Raw genomic sequence first — 11514 nt, forward strand, 5'->3', positions numbered from 1 at the left:
AGGACACATCCGCGTCTACCCAATGCGCTATTAAAAACGGGAGCCATCCGTCCGTTTGCTTTGCACAGGTGTCTGCGCCGCTGGATCACTGCCTTATTCTCAACACTCCGGCTTCTGTAGTCCTCATTTTGTCAACTGTTAAAACATTTTAACATGATTTCCCAGGATTAAATAAAATGGAAATCTAAAAAATATTGTCAGATGATTTTTAAAGAATCGATGAAAACAAATTATGTAGCTCACCAGAGTCACAGGTCAAATAGTTTCTCAGTGGCTCTCAATTTGTGGGTTGCAACCCCTGCGGGCTCAAATGACCCTTTCACAGGGGTCATCTAAGACCATTGGAAATGTCAGATATTTATATTGTGATTCCTAACAGTAGCAAAATTACAGTATTGAAGTAGCAATGAAAATAATTTTGTGGTTAGGGTCCCAACACAAGGAACCCTATTAAAGGGTCGCTGCATTAGGGAGGTTGCAAACCACTGGTCTAGGGGATGAATCGGAGAAAAAGAGGATGAATTTGAACTAAACACATTATAAGCATGTATGGAATTCCCAAATAATAATAATAAAAAAAGGTTTTAACTCTTAAATAAAATATTTCTGAGACAAGGACAAACTTATAACTGTACTCACAGTAAGACCAAGATGTGAAATTTCTAGAAAGAGCTTTAGATGGAACAGTTTAAGAATTCAATTAAATATTTATTGAACAAATGCAGAATAAATGAACCAGGGCTGTTTTAATCTGAAGATACATTAACCACCTCAAATCTTTAAGGGCTGTCACACATGAACAAAAATAGATGCATTCAGCATTTCTACACAGGATGGGGAGAGGCAGGAAGGCTGCATGGGCCATTCCCCGCTCAGGAGCTTCCTTCAGCACACAGCGCACTCCATGCCTTTCCCTTCTTCTGAAAGGAGACATCAGAACTTAAGAGTTCACGCGAACACGTCAGCTGCATTCTCACTGTGCACCATACATCTCATGCAATGGAAGCTTGCACATACTGGGAAAAACTGTAGCACAAGCCCCTCACCAGGAGACGGTCTCTGCACTCCTCGGCGATTTCTGATCCCACAGCAGTGATTCCTTGTTCTGGGGTGGGAAGAAAGCACATTCTCCAGAGTGTGAGAGACAATGAGGGTTGGTCACTGCCTGGGGACAGTCCTCTGCAAACCCCAAGCACATCACTCCAGCTGGAGGCCAATGGTACGCAAGAGTGTGGTGTGTGCCACAGCACCCTCTCTGCTCCCTGCAGCAGGACAGCTTGTGTTTCGAGTCCAGTCGCTGACAGAACCGGCTGCATAATACTGATGCTCCAACCTAAGTGATCCAGACAGATGAGAACTGTTCCAAGGACATTCAGCAGTGTCTGAGGAGGAAACTGTTCAATCCGCTTCATCTTCTATGTGCATTTTATCACACCCAAAGGACACCGAGGTGCTCGCCCTGTTCAGTAAACTTGGAATAAAACTCCACGTCTGTTTGCCAGTGACAGGGGCTGAAGGTGAATCTTGAACTCAGATCTATCAGTTTTCCAGAAAAGCCACGTAGTCGGTCAGCCTGGCGAGCTGCTGCTCGTTGGGGATTGGTGGGACTGGAGCAGGCTCTACAAAATAACGAGGGAAGCACAATTGAAGTTAGCCAGTGGTGTGACTGAGCACCCAGCCTGTCACCAGCCTGTGGAGGACTTTAATAAGGTAATTGTATTAGTGCTACCTGATCTTAGACAAAAACCATGCCTGTCTGAGGCTTGGAAGGTTTTGGAGAGCAGGCAAGCTGTCTCCACTTTTACAGCCTAGTTTCTCAAATGAATATGAACATGCCTCAGAATAACTGCGTTTGCTGCAGCAGGCTATGTGAAGACTCAAACATGTCTAGTGTGCAGCATCTCTTTAGGACCACAGCGCTACCTGGATAAGTATGCACCGGTGTCTGGGACACGGGGTGAAGAACAGCTCTAAGTGCATCTCATGTGCCTGGTCCAAGCAGAACACTGCACTGTCAACAGCTACAGCAGCACAAGGACGAGGATCCAACCTCAGGATTTACACGCTAACAATGAATTTGGCACATCAGGTTGTGGAGCCTTCTGCATGCACTCCAGAACCTCAAGAGACCCTAGCATGATGGCAGGTAGTTCCATGTCTAGGCTAGCAGATATCACCACTCTGGCACAGCTACGGGGAAGCCTACTTTCCTTCTTGTAGAAATGTGTGTCACTACACATTTGGAGAATTTAATCTCTAACCATTACAGAAAATGCATTAGCAAACAATAAAACACTTAACAATGTCCATTTGAAAATATGTACCTGATAAGGGAATAAACCTGTTAAAGGAAACATCCAGGGCTCCTGAAGCTAAACAGAAGAAGAAAAAGACAGTTACAGACAAGCAACAGAAGTCACGTCAGGACTGTGAAGCTCACCCCCACTACAAACACTTGCTTCTCAAATGGCGATGTGACTGTGTTCCACTTCAAACACTTTAGCTTCCAGCTTCCTTAAGATCTACAACCTTGGGGTAGTACACTGACAATTGTCTAAATAGGCCCCCAGGGCAGGTGAAGGAAGTAGGGCTGCTGCAGGAGGATTGTGATGAGGGTGGGACACCTAGCTCTAAAGACTTGGCAGAAAAGGACACTCCTGTACTCAGGAGGAAAAGGCACATACAAGAATGAACAGCTCCCCCTCCCCCCACCCCGCCAACCTCCCTCCCCTCCCCGCCAGCCAGGTGAGATAAAGGGCAGGTATGGGGGTGGGAACAGTAGGGGCAGGGCAGGGGACTGACCTGAAAGGAAAGCTAGAACAACTAATCAAAAGTCAGTCATAGAACAGAAGTCTTAAGCAGGTGACCTTCCACGTCATTCTGCTCTGATGTCACTTGTCTCTGAGGATTCACCTACCTGGCTTCCTGGGAAGAACCATTCTTGTGGCAGAGTCGGCTTGCCATCCTTGTTCCAATACACCTGAAAGTGCAGAGTCCACACACAGATGGAGAAGGGCACAGGTCCCAGCACGACCCACACCTGCCTCTGTCACTGCACTAAGGCCACACTAAGGTGCTGTGTATTTACTATAAAGCTTACCACAGGGACTGGATAAACTTATTTCTGAAATATCCAGAAAATTCTGAAAGCCCACTTTACTCTCCAGGGCTGGTGTAATCACTGACCACTGTCTGGTCTTGTGTAGTAGTCACCTAATTAGTCCAATTCCAAATAGACCAACAGTTCTCTTCTGCCCCTTGCAGCACTCTATAGCAGTAAGGACTAATCATGCAGGTGTAGGAGGCTCCTGGGTTTAACGCCCATACCAAAACCAACTGCCTACAAAATAAAACACAGCCACCCACACCACAACTTCCAGCACCCACTGTCCTCTGAGCCTGAAGCTATTCTAGGTTCTGGAAACTAAAGAAGAAATGACATTTGATGGCCTCCTATTTTAGTTGAAGAATCAAGACTACCAATCGCTGTAAAACAAAGTAACCAAGTACATGCAGTGTTCGAACAGTGGGTTAAGAGTTGCAACAGGTACCTAGGCATGGCCAAGGAACCAGAGAAGTGACTAAAATGTAATGTGAGACAGAACTCTTTTTGAGCATGAAAGGGTAAACCTGGGCTATCTGGTCAGCTGAGAAGAGCTTTCTTGAGTAGTTGTGCGAATGTCTACACAGACGCCACAGGGACACTCCTGAGCTTGGTTACAGGCACTATATGGAGGTGATTAAAAAAAAAAAAAAAACCCACCACCTAAATCCCAAAAATCATTCTCCTCGAGTCCCAGAGGAGGAACAGAGAACCTATGCTTGGTGCGATTTCTGTTCCCTGTAGGGAACCAGCAAGTCCAAGTACCTTTCACAGCTTCCTCCACAGGGAGGCCGACAAAGGCAGCGAAGTCATCTGCGATTATGGAGGTGTACGCCTGAGAGACCAGGGCGAAAGCACGTCTCCTCGTTGCATCTGTCGTGGAGGGGGGCGGTCAGCAGCAGGAACCAAGAGAACAGGACTTTTAAACAGTTTTTATTCACAGGCAAGACTAGACCCACCCAAGCAGACACTGCAGCCAGAAGGTATGAGGGACCCATACTCTGAGTGAACACACACATTCCTACATTCCATGTCAACACAAGCTAGAGGTGGGAAACAACACCCACAAGACCCCAGTCTTAAGAAAGCAAACGTTTACCAATTTAGAGCACAAACATTTTCAGTTTCCTTTGCTCTCTACTTCACTTGCAAACACTAGCAGAATGGCTGAGATACAGCGGCCCCTCAGGAGGGTCTCCAACATGGCGTTCCTCTGGTGCAGAGGCACAAGCCTTATCCCCAGCACCTGTCCCTAACTTCCAAATGTGCCTCAAGTCAGGATCCTGAACCCCATGCCTGAAGGTCTGACTCTCAAGGGAAGGTGCTGCCAGGCCCCAGCACAAGATGTTCCTGGAAACAGCCTTCTGCATTTCCCATGCTCACACACCCACATTAAGAAAACTCCAGAATGAGACAAATGTCCCACCAACCCAGCCAGTCTTGCTGTCCAGTGCCCTTTTGGTAATAACAAGGCTCCTCCAGAAGGCTGCCAACCTGCTTAATAAATATCCAGATTTGATAGTGCACAGTTGAGGCAACTGGACATGTAGAACCAACCTCTTGCCACACTGAAACCCCCTTTTACAAGTCAACCAATGCAGGTCCTTCAGGCGCCTCTTGCTTCAACTAGTCCCTGGTGCAGACCACTCTTCACAGTCCACGCCTGCTCGGGCACCGGTGTTTAAGGTCTGGCAACACCCATTGCAGTACTCCTGTGAGCACGGGCTTGCTGACAGCACAACTGGAACCAAAATGGGGTATGCCCTCAGCCATGGGCTTTCTCACAGGTCTGAAAAACTGCAGACACAATGGACCTGGAAACGGCTCAGCGGGTAAAGGCACTTGCTACCCAAGCCTGGAGACCTTGTTTGTGTGCTGCACCCCACTCACCCCCGCCCCTGTAAAGGTGGAAGGAGAGAAGCCTCTGACCACTAAACGCACACCATGGTATGCAGTCTCCCCAAAACAACACACTGATGCTAAGTGGCACTCCTTCCTTCCCCACTAAGCCTAATGCCACCATTCCTCCTCTGCTGTCTTTACACTTACATACTGCTTGAGTCTACCACCTCCAGTAGACTTCTAGAATGTCTTAGAGGTGCAGAAATTTCCCTATGAAGAAGACAGACATTCAGGGAGAAAGAAGGCAGCAATGGCAGGAACATACATGCAGAAAGAAATGTGTACCATAATCCTCTCCCAGCATTTAAAATCACTGTCTATAGCTCAAGCGTTCTGGCCAGACTTTAGAGTGGGAATAGACAGGAGCCGATGAGAATGGAAGAGAAAAGCAGCAGGTGTGTGAAGAGGCAGAGGAGGGCTAACAAGAATGGAGAGCATACAGAGGCAGGAGGAGGCCGACAATGGATGCAGATATGCCACACGTTTGCTCCCCAACTAGCCCTAGCTGACATCCCTCCACAGCTCTGGAATCAATCCTGCTCTAGAGTCCAGTAAGACTGGCCCTTCATCCCCCTCAGGCTTTGGTGAGAGTGACCGCCACGACCCCTCAGTGTTTTGCCCCCCCTTTCTTGCTTTCTGTAACGAACAGCTCTCCTGCCAAGCTCTTCAGCCGAGACATGTCCAGTTTCCTCATGGAACTGAGTGGTTCGGACAGAACTGAAGGTGCTATGGCTTGAGGACTCTGTCCCCATGGTCTGTGTCTGAGCTCCTGGTCCTCAGCTAGTAGTGCTGTTTAGGGAAGTCGTGGGACCGGAACAGGTGAAGCTGTGGTTGCTCTTAACTAGAAAACAATTTATAATGCACCAAAGAGCAAAACATCAAACTTTGTAGCAATTCCAATCTGTTTTGAGCCTGTCCTCACCAAGCTGGCATTTTACAGAGAAAAGAAGAAAAGAATGGGACAAACCATTTGGGGAGCTGGGGATTTGTTAAATCCCAAGAAAATCTTCATGCATAGAACAGTGTCTCAGTGTTTACAAGTTAACTCTCCAATTTTGTCTCCTAACAAGGAAATGAAGCTCAACAGGCAGATGAGCCAAAATGAAAACTCAAAAGTCTGGCTCCAGAGATCCAACTCCAGCATGCTTCACTAGATGGAATGTGTGCTTCCAGTCTGTGGGCTGGAATCCAGTGTGAGGTGGTACTAGAAAGAATAAACTCCACATAACACTCACTGGATGAGTAGGGAGCCCTTACCCAAGTCTTGCCTATGAATTTGCAGCCCGACACCTGGAAAAGGCAGCCTGTACTTACCAGGTTGAACCCAGTCCTGTCAATCAACCCCCCAATGGCTCCTCCCAGGGATATTTCCACACAAGCTCTCAGGCAGCTCTACTACACTCAGGTGATGTCACCCCACACTCCTTCCCCTGCCCATGTCTACCCTGAAATTCGGCTCATAGTTATTCAAAGTAGCTATTTCCTGCTCTGTCGTCTTTCACAAGGTCACATGTGTGGTTCATACCAGTAACACAAAGAGTAAAGGACAGAATGAGCTATACAGCAAGGACCCTGTCTTAGCCTTCCTGTCCCTACAAAGATATGGAGAGGAAATATGGCTAATGGAGTAACTACAATGTGGAACCAGTAGTGACACCCTCGGCTCCCGCCATGCTCCCCAGAAAACCCCAGGAAGGAAATGAAGACTCAACCAGCATAGATCTAGAGCAAGCCTGAAAAACACCAACAAATCAGAACTGCCTACTTCTAAAGACTGACACAGCACAACACCACACATCCAAGGACTCTAAGGACTGGACGCAGCACAGGACTACAGCTCCAAGGGCTCCAAGGCAGGCTTAGTGCGACGTGACTTTGAACCACAAAGAAACCCTACCTCTAAGGGCTTCCATGATTGGTTGCACAGTCTCCGACCACTGGTGGGCGTTGATGGTGGTATAGATCCCGGGGAAATCTCTCTGCCAGATTCGCTGTCCTACTGACCAAATTCCCCCAAGTTCAGAATTTGCCTGCAATAAATATTGTTGCCTTTGAAAGAATTCACTCTGAAATTATGACTGGATTGTCAAACAAAATTTCAGAAATGACACAAAATTTGTTAGCTATATCATTAAAACACACTACTGGTTTTAGGAGACACAATTACTTTTCTAAGAGTTGTGTCCACCCTGCAGCCCATAGGTATGGGCTGTGAAACCTTTCTCTTTTTGTAACGTGTATGCCCTGTTTCAGACTATGAACTTTGCAAGTGACAGAATGGTTTTGCAACATCCAAAGGTTGGATCTGACTGATTCTAAACTGTTGTGAGCAGTAATGTCAACAATTTATATACTTAACATTTTTAAACAACGATTATAAAGCATGAGAAAGTAAAAAAGTGTTTCAGGTATCAACTATCTTAAGAACTCCTATTTAAACTGAAGATGCTGGCACTTATTCAGCTAGGACAAACTATCAGAAAGCTGATTAGCGAGGCTATGTCAAGGGCAGAGGTCCCATTCATACCATCTGCTCCCCTGCCTCTTGATCCACTCTTAACAAATACAAGTCAGGGAAAGGAAGGACAGTGAAACAAAGTCTCCATTCTACTTGGCAAGAAACTTTTCTCAGATTATTGCATTAATCTCTCATCCCAAGTAAGAAATTGAATTAACAAAGTATCTTTTTTTTTTGTTTGTTTGTTTGTTTGTTTTTCGAGACAGGGTTTCTCTGTAGCTTTGGAGCCTGTCCTGGAACTAGCTCTTGTAGACCAGGCTGGTCTCGAACTCACAGAGATCCGCCTGCCTCTGCCTCCGCCTCCCGAGTGCTGGGATTAAAGGCGTGCGCCACAACCGCCCGGTTTAACAAAGTATCTTAATGCAGTGACTTTCCATGTAAACCACCCCAGTTCCCAAACAGCTGTCATCACAGGACCAAATTGTCTGCTGAAGTCTCCAGCCCCTCACTCGCCACCCACACAGAGGCAGGCCTAAGAAGCCTCATCAGCACGTGAACAGACTACTGAGCCGCCCTGTCAGAGAAAGCATTCCAACAACAGCTTCTGTAATGAGTATGGGAAAGGAAAGACTGGAGGCTGTCATTTAGGGCGATTCCACTATCTTTAAATCAATGGGGATACACTGTGGAGTACTTACAGACTTTATAGCGGGTGGAATCCTCTTCCAAAGATATCTTGCATTATTCCTAATTTACAGAGATAAATTAAGAACAAGTCATCTTAATTCATGGAATGGCCAGGTTCTACGGTAAGCACATGGAACAATTCCTGCCAATATACTTCACAGGACAATTCAGTATTATAGCAATCTGTTCTGATGAAAAGTAGCTTTCCAGGAAAAAAAAAAAAGGATATAAAATAATCTTTTTCAAGGTAATCTTTTTCAATTTTTGCTGACTTTTTAAAATTAACAATAACACCCTAAACTACAGCAACATTCAAACCATAGACTTGCATAAAACTCCCTGCATGACCACTCAGATGTAAACAATGTATCCATCTAAAGGCTTTGACACACCCCTCATAATACATGTGTGCCCAGTGTTGTTATAATTAGGAGCCCTTCTAGTGGGCACAGGGCTTAAGGGGTTAGAACAGTCATAACACACGTGATTACAAAAACAGAAAAAATTATAAGTAAATACTTGAAAAACTCGGTTTTGTGTCTGTAAAAATATGACAAAGGGTTTGGAGCCACAGGGGCCCTCTGTCTCAAGCACACTCAGACATCCTGCTTCTGACCCAAGAAGACTAATTAAAAACATGCCTAAGGCCTCCTGCCTTTCCCAGTGTTCCCCTGAATCATGGTTTCTCGGTGTACCCTTGGCTGTCCTGGAACTCACTCTGTGGAGCAGGATGGCCTTGAACTCAAGATCCACCTGCCTCTGCCTCCCAAGTGCTGGGATTTAAGATGTGTGCCTTCAGACAAAAGAGGACAGGTCAATGGCTCCTGACACTAGTCTTTCCTCAAGAACCTGCCACGGTTTTTAGATGTATGTAAAACACACACAACAAAAAAATTCTAACTTAATGATTATTACGACTGAATGGGAAACAGATATAACGGAACTATGATAAAAGACACCCACGGGCTGTGTGTGTACTTTTGCCTAATCTCGTGGAAGCTGCTGCTCTTCTTAATTTAGGTATAAGGCACTACTCACATGTCATTCTGAAGCAAATACAAAGCCAGCAGCTGGCCGTACACTGGTGGTGTGGCAATTCCTCCAGGAGCCTACAGGGACCAAAAGAGGAGAAAAACCTCACTTCCTAATACACTTTCAGAAAAGGGAAAAATTCAAGATGTAAAAAGTAAGCCCCTTTTCCAGTACTACTACAGACGCAGAAAAATCTTAGGAAAGAATCAAGGATTAGGATCTGAGGAGAGAGTTTTGATCTGTTGTCGGCTCTCAACTACCTCCAGTGGGGTACCGTTTCTATATACACACAAACATTTAAGTGGCATCACCTCGGAAGGACTCAAACTTAAAAAATTAAAGAAAAACTCACGATTTCCTACAGAAATATTTCTAAAAGGTTCTTAAAGCACTGTGTTTCTGCCCATTATAGGAAAAAAAGCTAAGCTATATGAATAAGCTAAAAAAACAAACAAACAAACAAAAAAAAAAACGGGTAGTTAGAGAGGCCTGTCTTTCCTTAATCCATTCAACAAAGGTCTACTAAGCGCATCATGATGCTGCCGTCTCCTTTAATCAGGCAACCTTTTTCTCCTATTTCTTTTGCTGTTTTGATTTTACGTAGCCCAGGCTGGCTTCCAATTTACCGGTAATCCTCCTGCCTTCGCCTCAAGTGTGTCCCCATGAGATTCCTGTGGCACCGCCCCCAGCCTAGTTAGTGAACTTTTTATCTTAACATTACAAAGAAGCGTCTCTCGACTACGGTCAGGAACCGCAGCCTGATGAATCGGGGGATCTTCTCCCAGCAGGCCGCGGCTCGGCCCGTTACCCTGGAAACGGCGCCCACCCGCCCGCCCCACTCTGCCGCGCTACCTCAAGCTCCTGGTTCTCGCACTGATCCAGCAGCTTTCTGAAACTGAAGGCGCTGTCCGCCATCACCGCCACTGGCATCTTCCCGGCCGCTCTCGCCGCCACCACCCCGCCAGACCAAAGCCCAAGTTGGCCCTCGGGGCGTCGCGCCCGCGATGACGTAAAAGCTGGTGCCGCTCAGTACGCACGCGCGAGCGTGCAGTCGCTTCCTGAGCGACGCAGAGGCGGAGAGAACGAGGCGGCGAGCGCTCTGGCCTCTAGTCTCGGTGCTCTGGAGGACCCGCCCCAAGCTTAAAAGAAGCGGCTTTCTGAGCGGAACCACTCCGCTGGGAGGGACTGGCTGCGACCCAGGATCTTCTGCTCTTGAGAGCGGAAATGCATCTTTCATACCCACTGTTGCAGTGAGAGAATAGGAAAACCGTTGGAGCTCTATGTGTTTTGAGAACGCGGAACAGTACTTATGTAAGCTAAAGGTGTTACAAGCCGAGGAAATTCCAAAGCTGAAACTCTTCTTGGCTTGGGCCATGTACAAACCGTTCTTTTAACAATGCACATGGCAGCCTGAGACCCCTCACCTCCACCTATTATGCACACACACACACACACACACACACACACACACACACTCTGGAAAAACACCTGGTAACTGTCAGCAACCCAGGATTCCTGTACACACCTGTGGGAAACTGCAGGCACATCCTCTTCAAATATCGGGATAACTTTCGCCTCCTCCAACTGACCATCGAACAGATTGTATTCAGTAATACTCTAGTTATGTTCGGGATGAGGACAGGAGGTCTGACCTGGCCTGAACTGGTTTTTAGGTGCCTGCCCCATAAGGCAAACTGTGTTTGCTAAGTGAACTTGCTGGGAGAGTTCCCTATTTACCATCTTATGCCTATGCATACTTGTGAGTGCCTATGATTAAAATCAAATACATTATAGGAAGGGGCATGCACAGCAGGGAAAAAGATAACGTAGCTAAAATCTGTCAGTCAAAACAGAGTGCAATGCCCCTTAGTCATCCTACTCCTCTTGAAGTCCATAAAAGCCACAAACAGTAATTGGGACCCTGGCCTAGAGTATGCTGGCTAATGCGGCCCACTGTCATTCTGACAGCATGTTTCTGCAGTGCTGCTTTGCTATTGGATAAGGTTTCCTGGCTACTTTGCAAATCCGTGTGCCTGAAATTCAGTTCTATGCATGAAAAGTAAAAAACGCCCAGCCCAGACCCTGATCACCAAAAACAGTACCCCCAGAATTCTATACAGTTCCCTGGACATAGTAAGCCATTCCATGAGCACCAACAACTGCCCCCTTGCTGTCTTCCAAGGCCTAATTGGCAGCACTGGAAGTTGACCCCAGCCTCAAGCACGGTAGTTCTACCGTTGAGTTGTACCCCTAGATCTCCTTTTACTTATGAGGGGGGTGGGCAAGGTCTTACTAAGTCACCCAGGCTGGCCTTGAACATGTGGAAGAATCT

General features: G+C 46.6%; 1 protein-coding gene across 1 annotated transcript; it reads right to left on the reverse strand.

Moving 5' to 3' along the window:
* Positions 1-687: 687 nt before the first annotated feature.
* On the reverse strand, positions 688-10195 carry Cops8 (COP9 signalosome subunit 8). Its single transcript, XM_038340238.1, has 8 exons — positions 10035-10195; positions 9189-9259; positions 8162-8210; positions 6903-7035; positions 3869-3976; positions 2918-2980; positions 2325-2372; positions 688-1619 (listed from the first exon to the last, which is right to left on the reverse strand). Exons 1-8 carry the CDS (start codon positions 10110-10112, stop codon positions 1540-1542), a joined length of 630 nt encoding a protein of 209 aa, XP_038196166.1. The 5' UTR covers positions 10113-10195; the 3' UTR covers positions 688-1539.
* Between the last annotated feature and the right edge of the window lie 1319 nt (positions 10196-11514).

The sequence above is a fragment of the Arvicola amphibius genome, chromosome 8 (assembly GCF_903992535.2).
Source record: "Arvicola amphibius chromosome 8, mArvAmp1.2, whole genome shotgun sequence".
NCBI classification, from domain to species: domain Eukaryota; kingdom Metazoa; phylum Chordata; class Mammalia; order Rodentia; family Cricetidae; genus Arvicola; species Arvicola amphibius.

What these genes read in the sequence shown, in the direction of transcription:
- Cops8 (XM_038340238.1), bottom strand. Translation starts at nt 10,112, where the DNA reads ATGCCAGTGGCGGTGATGGCGGACAGCGCCTTCAGTTTCAGAAAGCTG. An exon ending in TATTTGCTTCAGAATGACAT is followed by an intron (nt 8,211 to 9,188) that starts GTGAGTAGTGCC and finishes TCTGTAAATTAG; the next exon opens with GAATAATGCAAGATATCTTT. An exon ending in AATCATGGAAGCCCTTAGAG is followed by an intron (nt 3,977 to 6,902) that starts GTAGGGTTTCTT and finishes CCTCCACGACAG; the next exon opens with ATGCAACGAGGAGACGTGCT.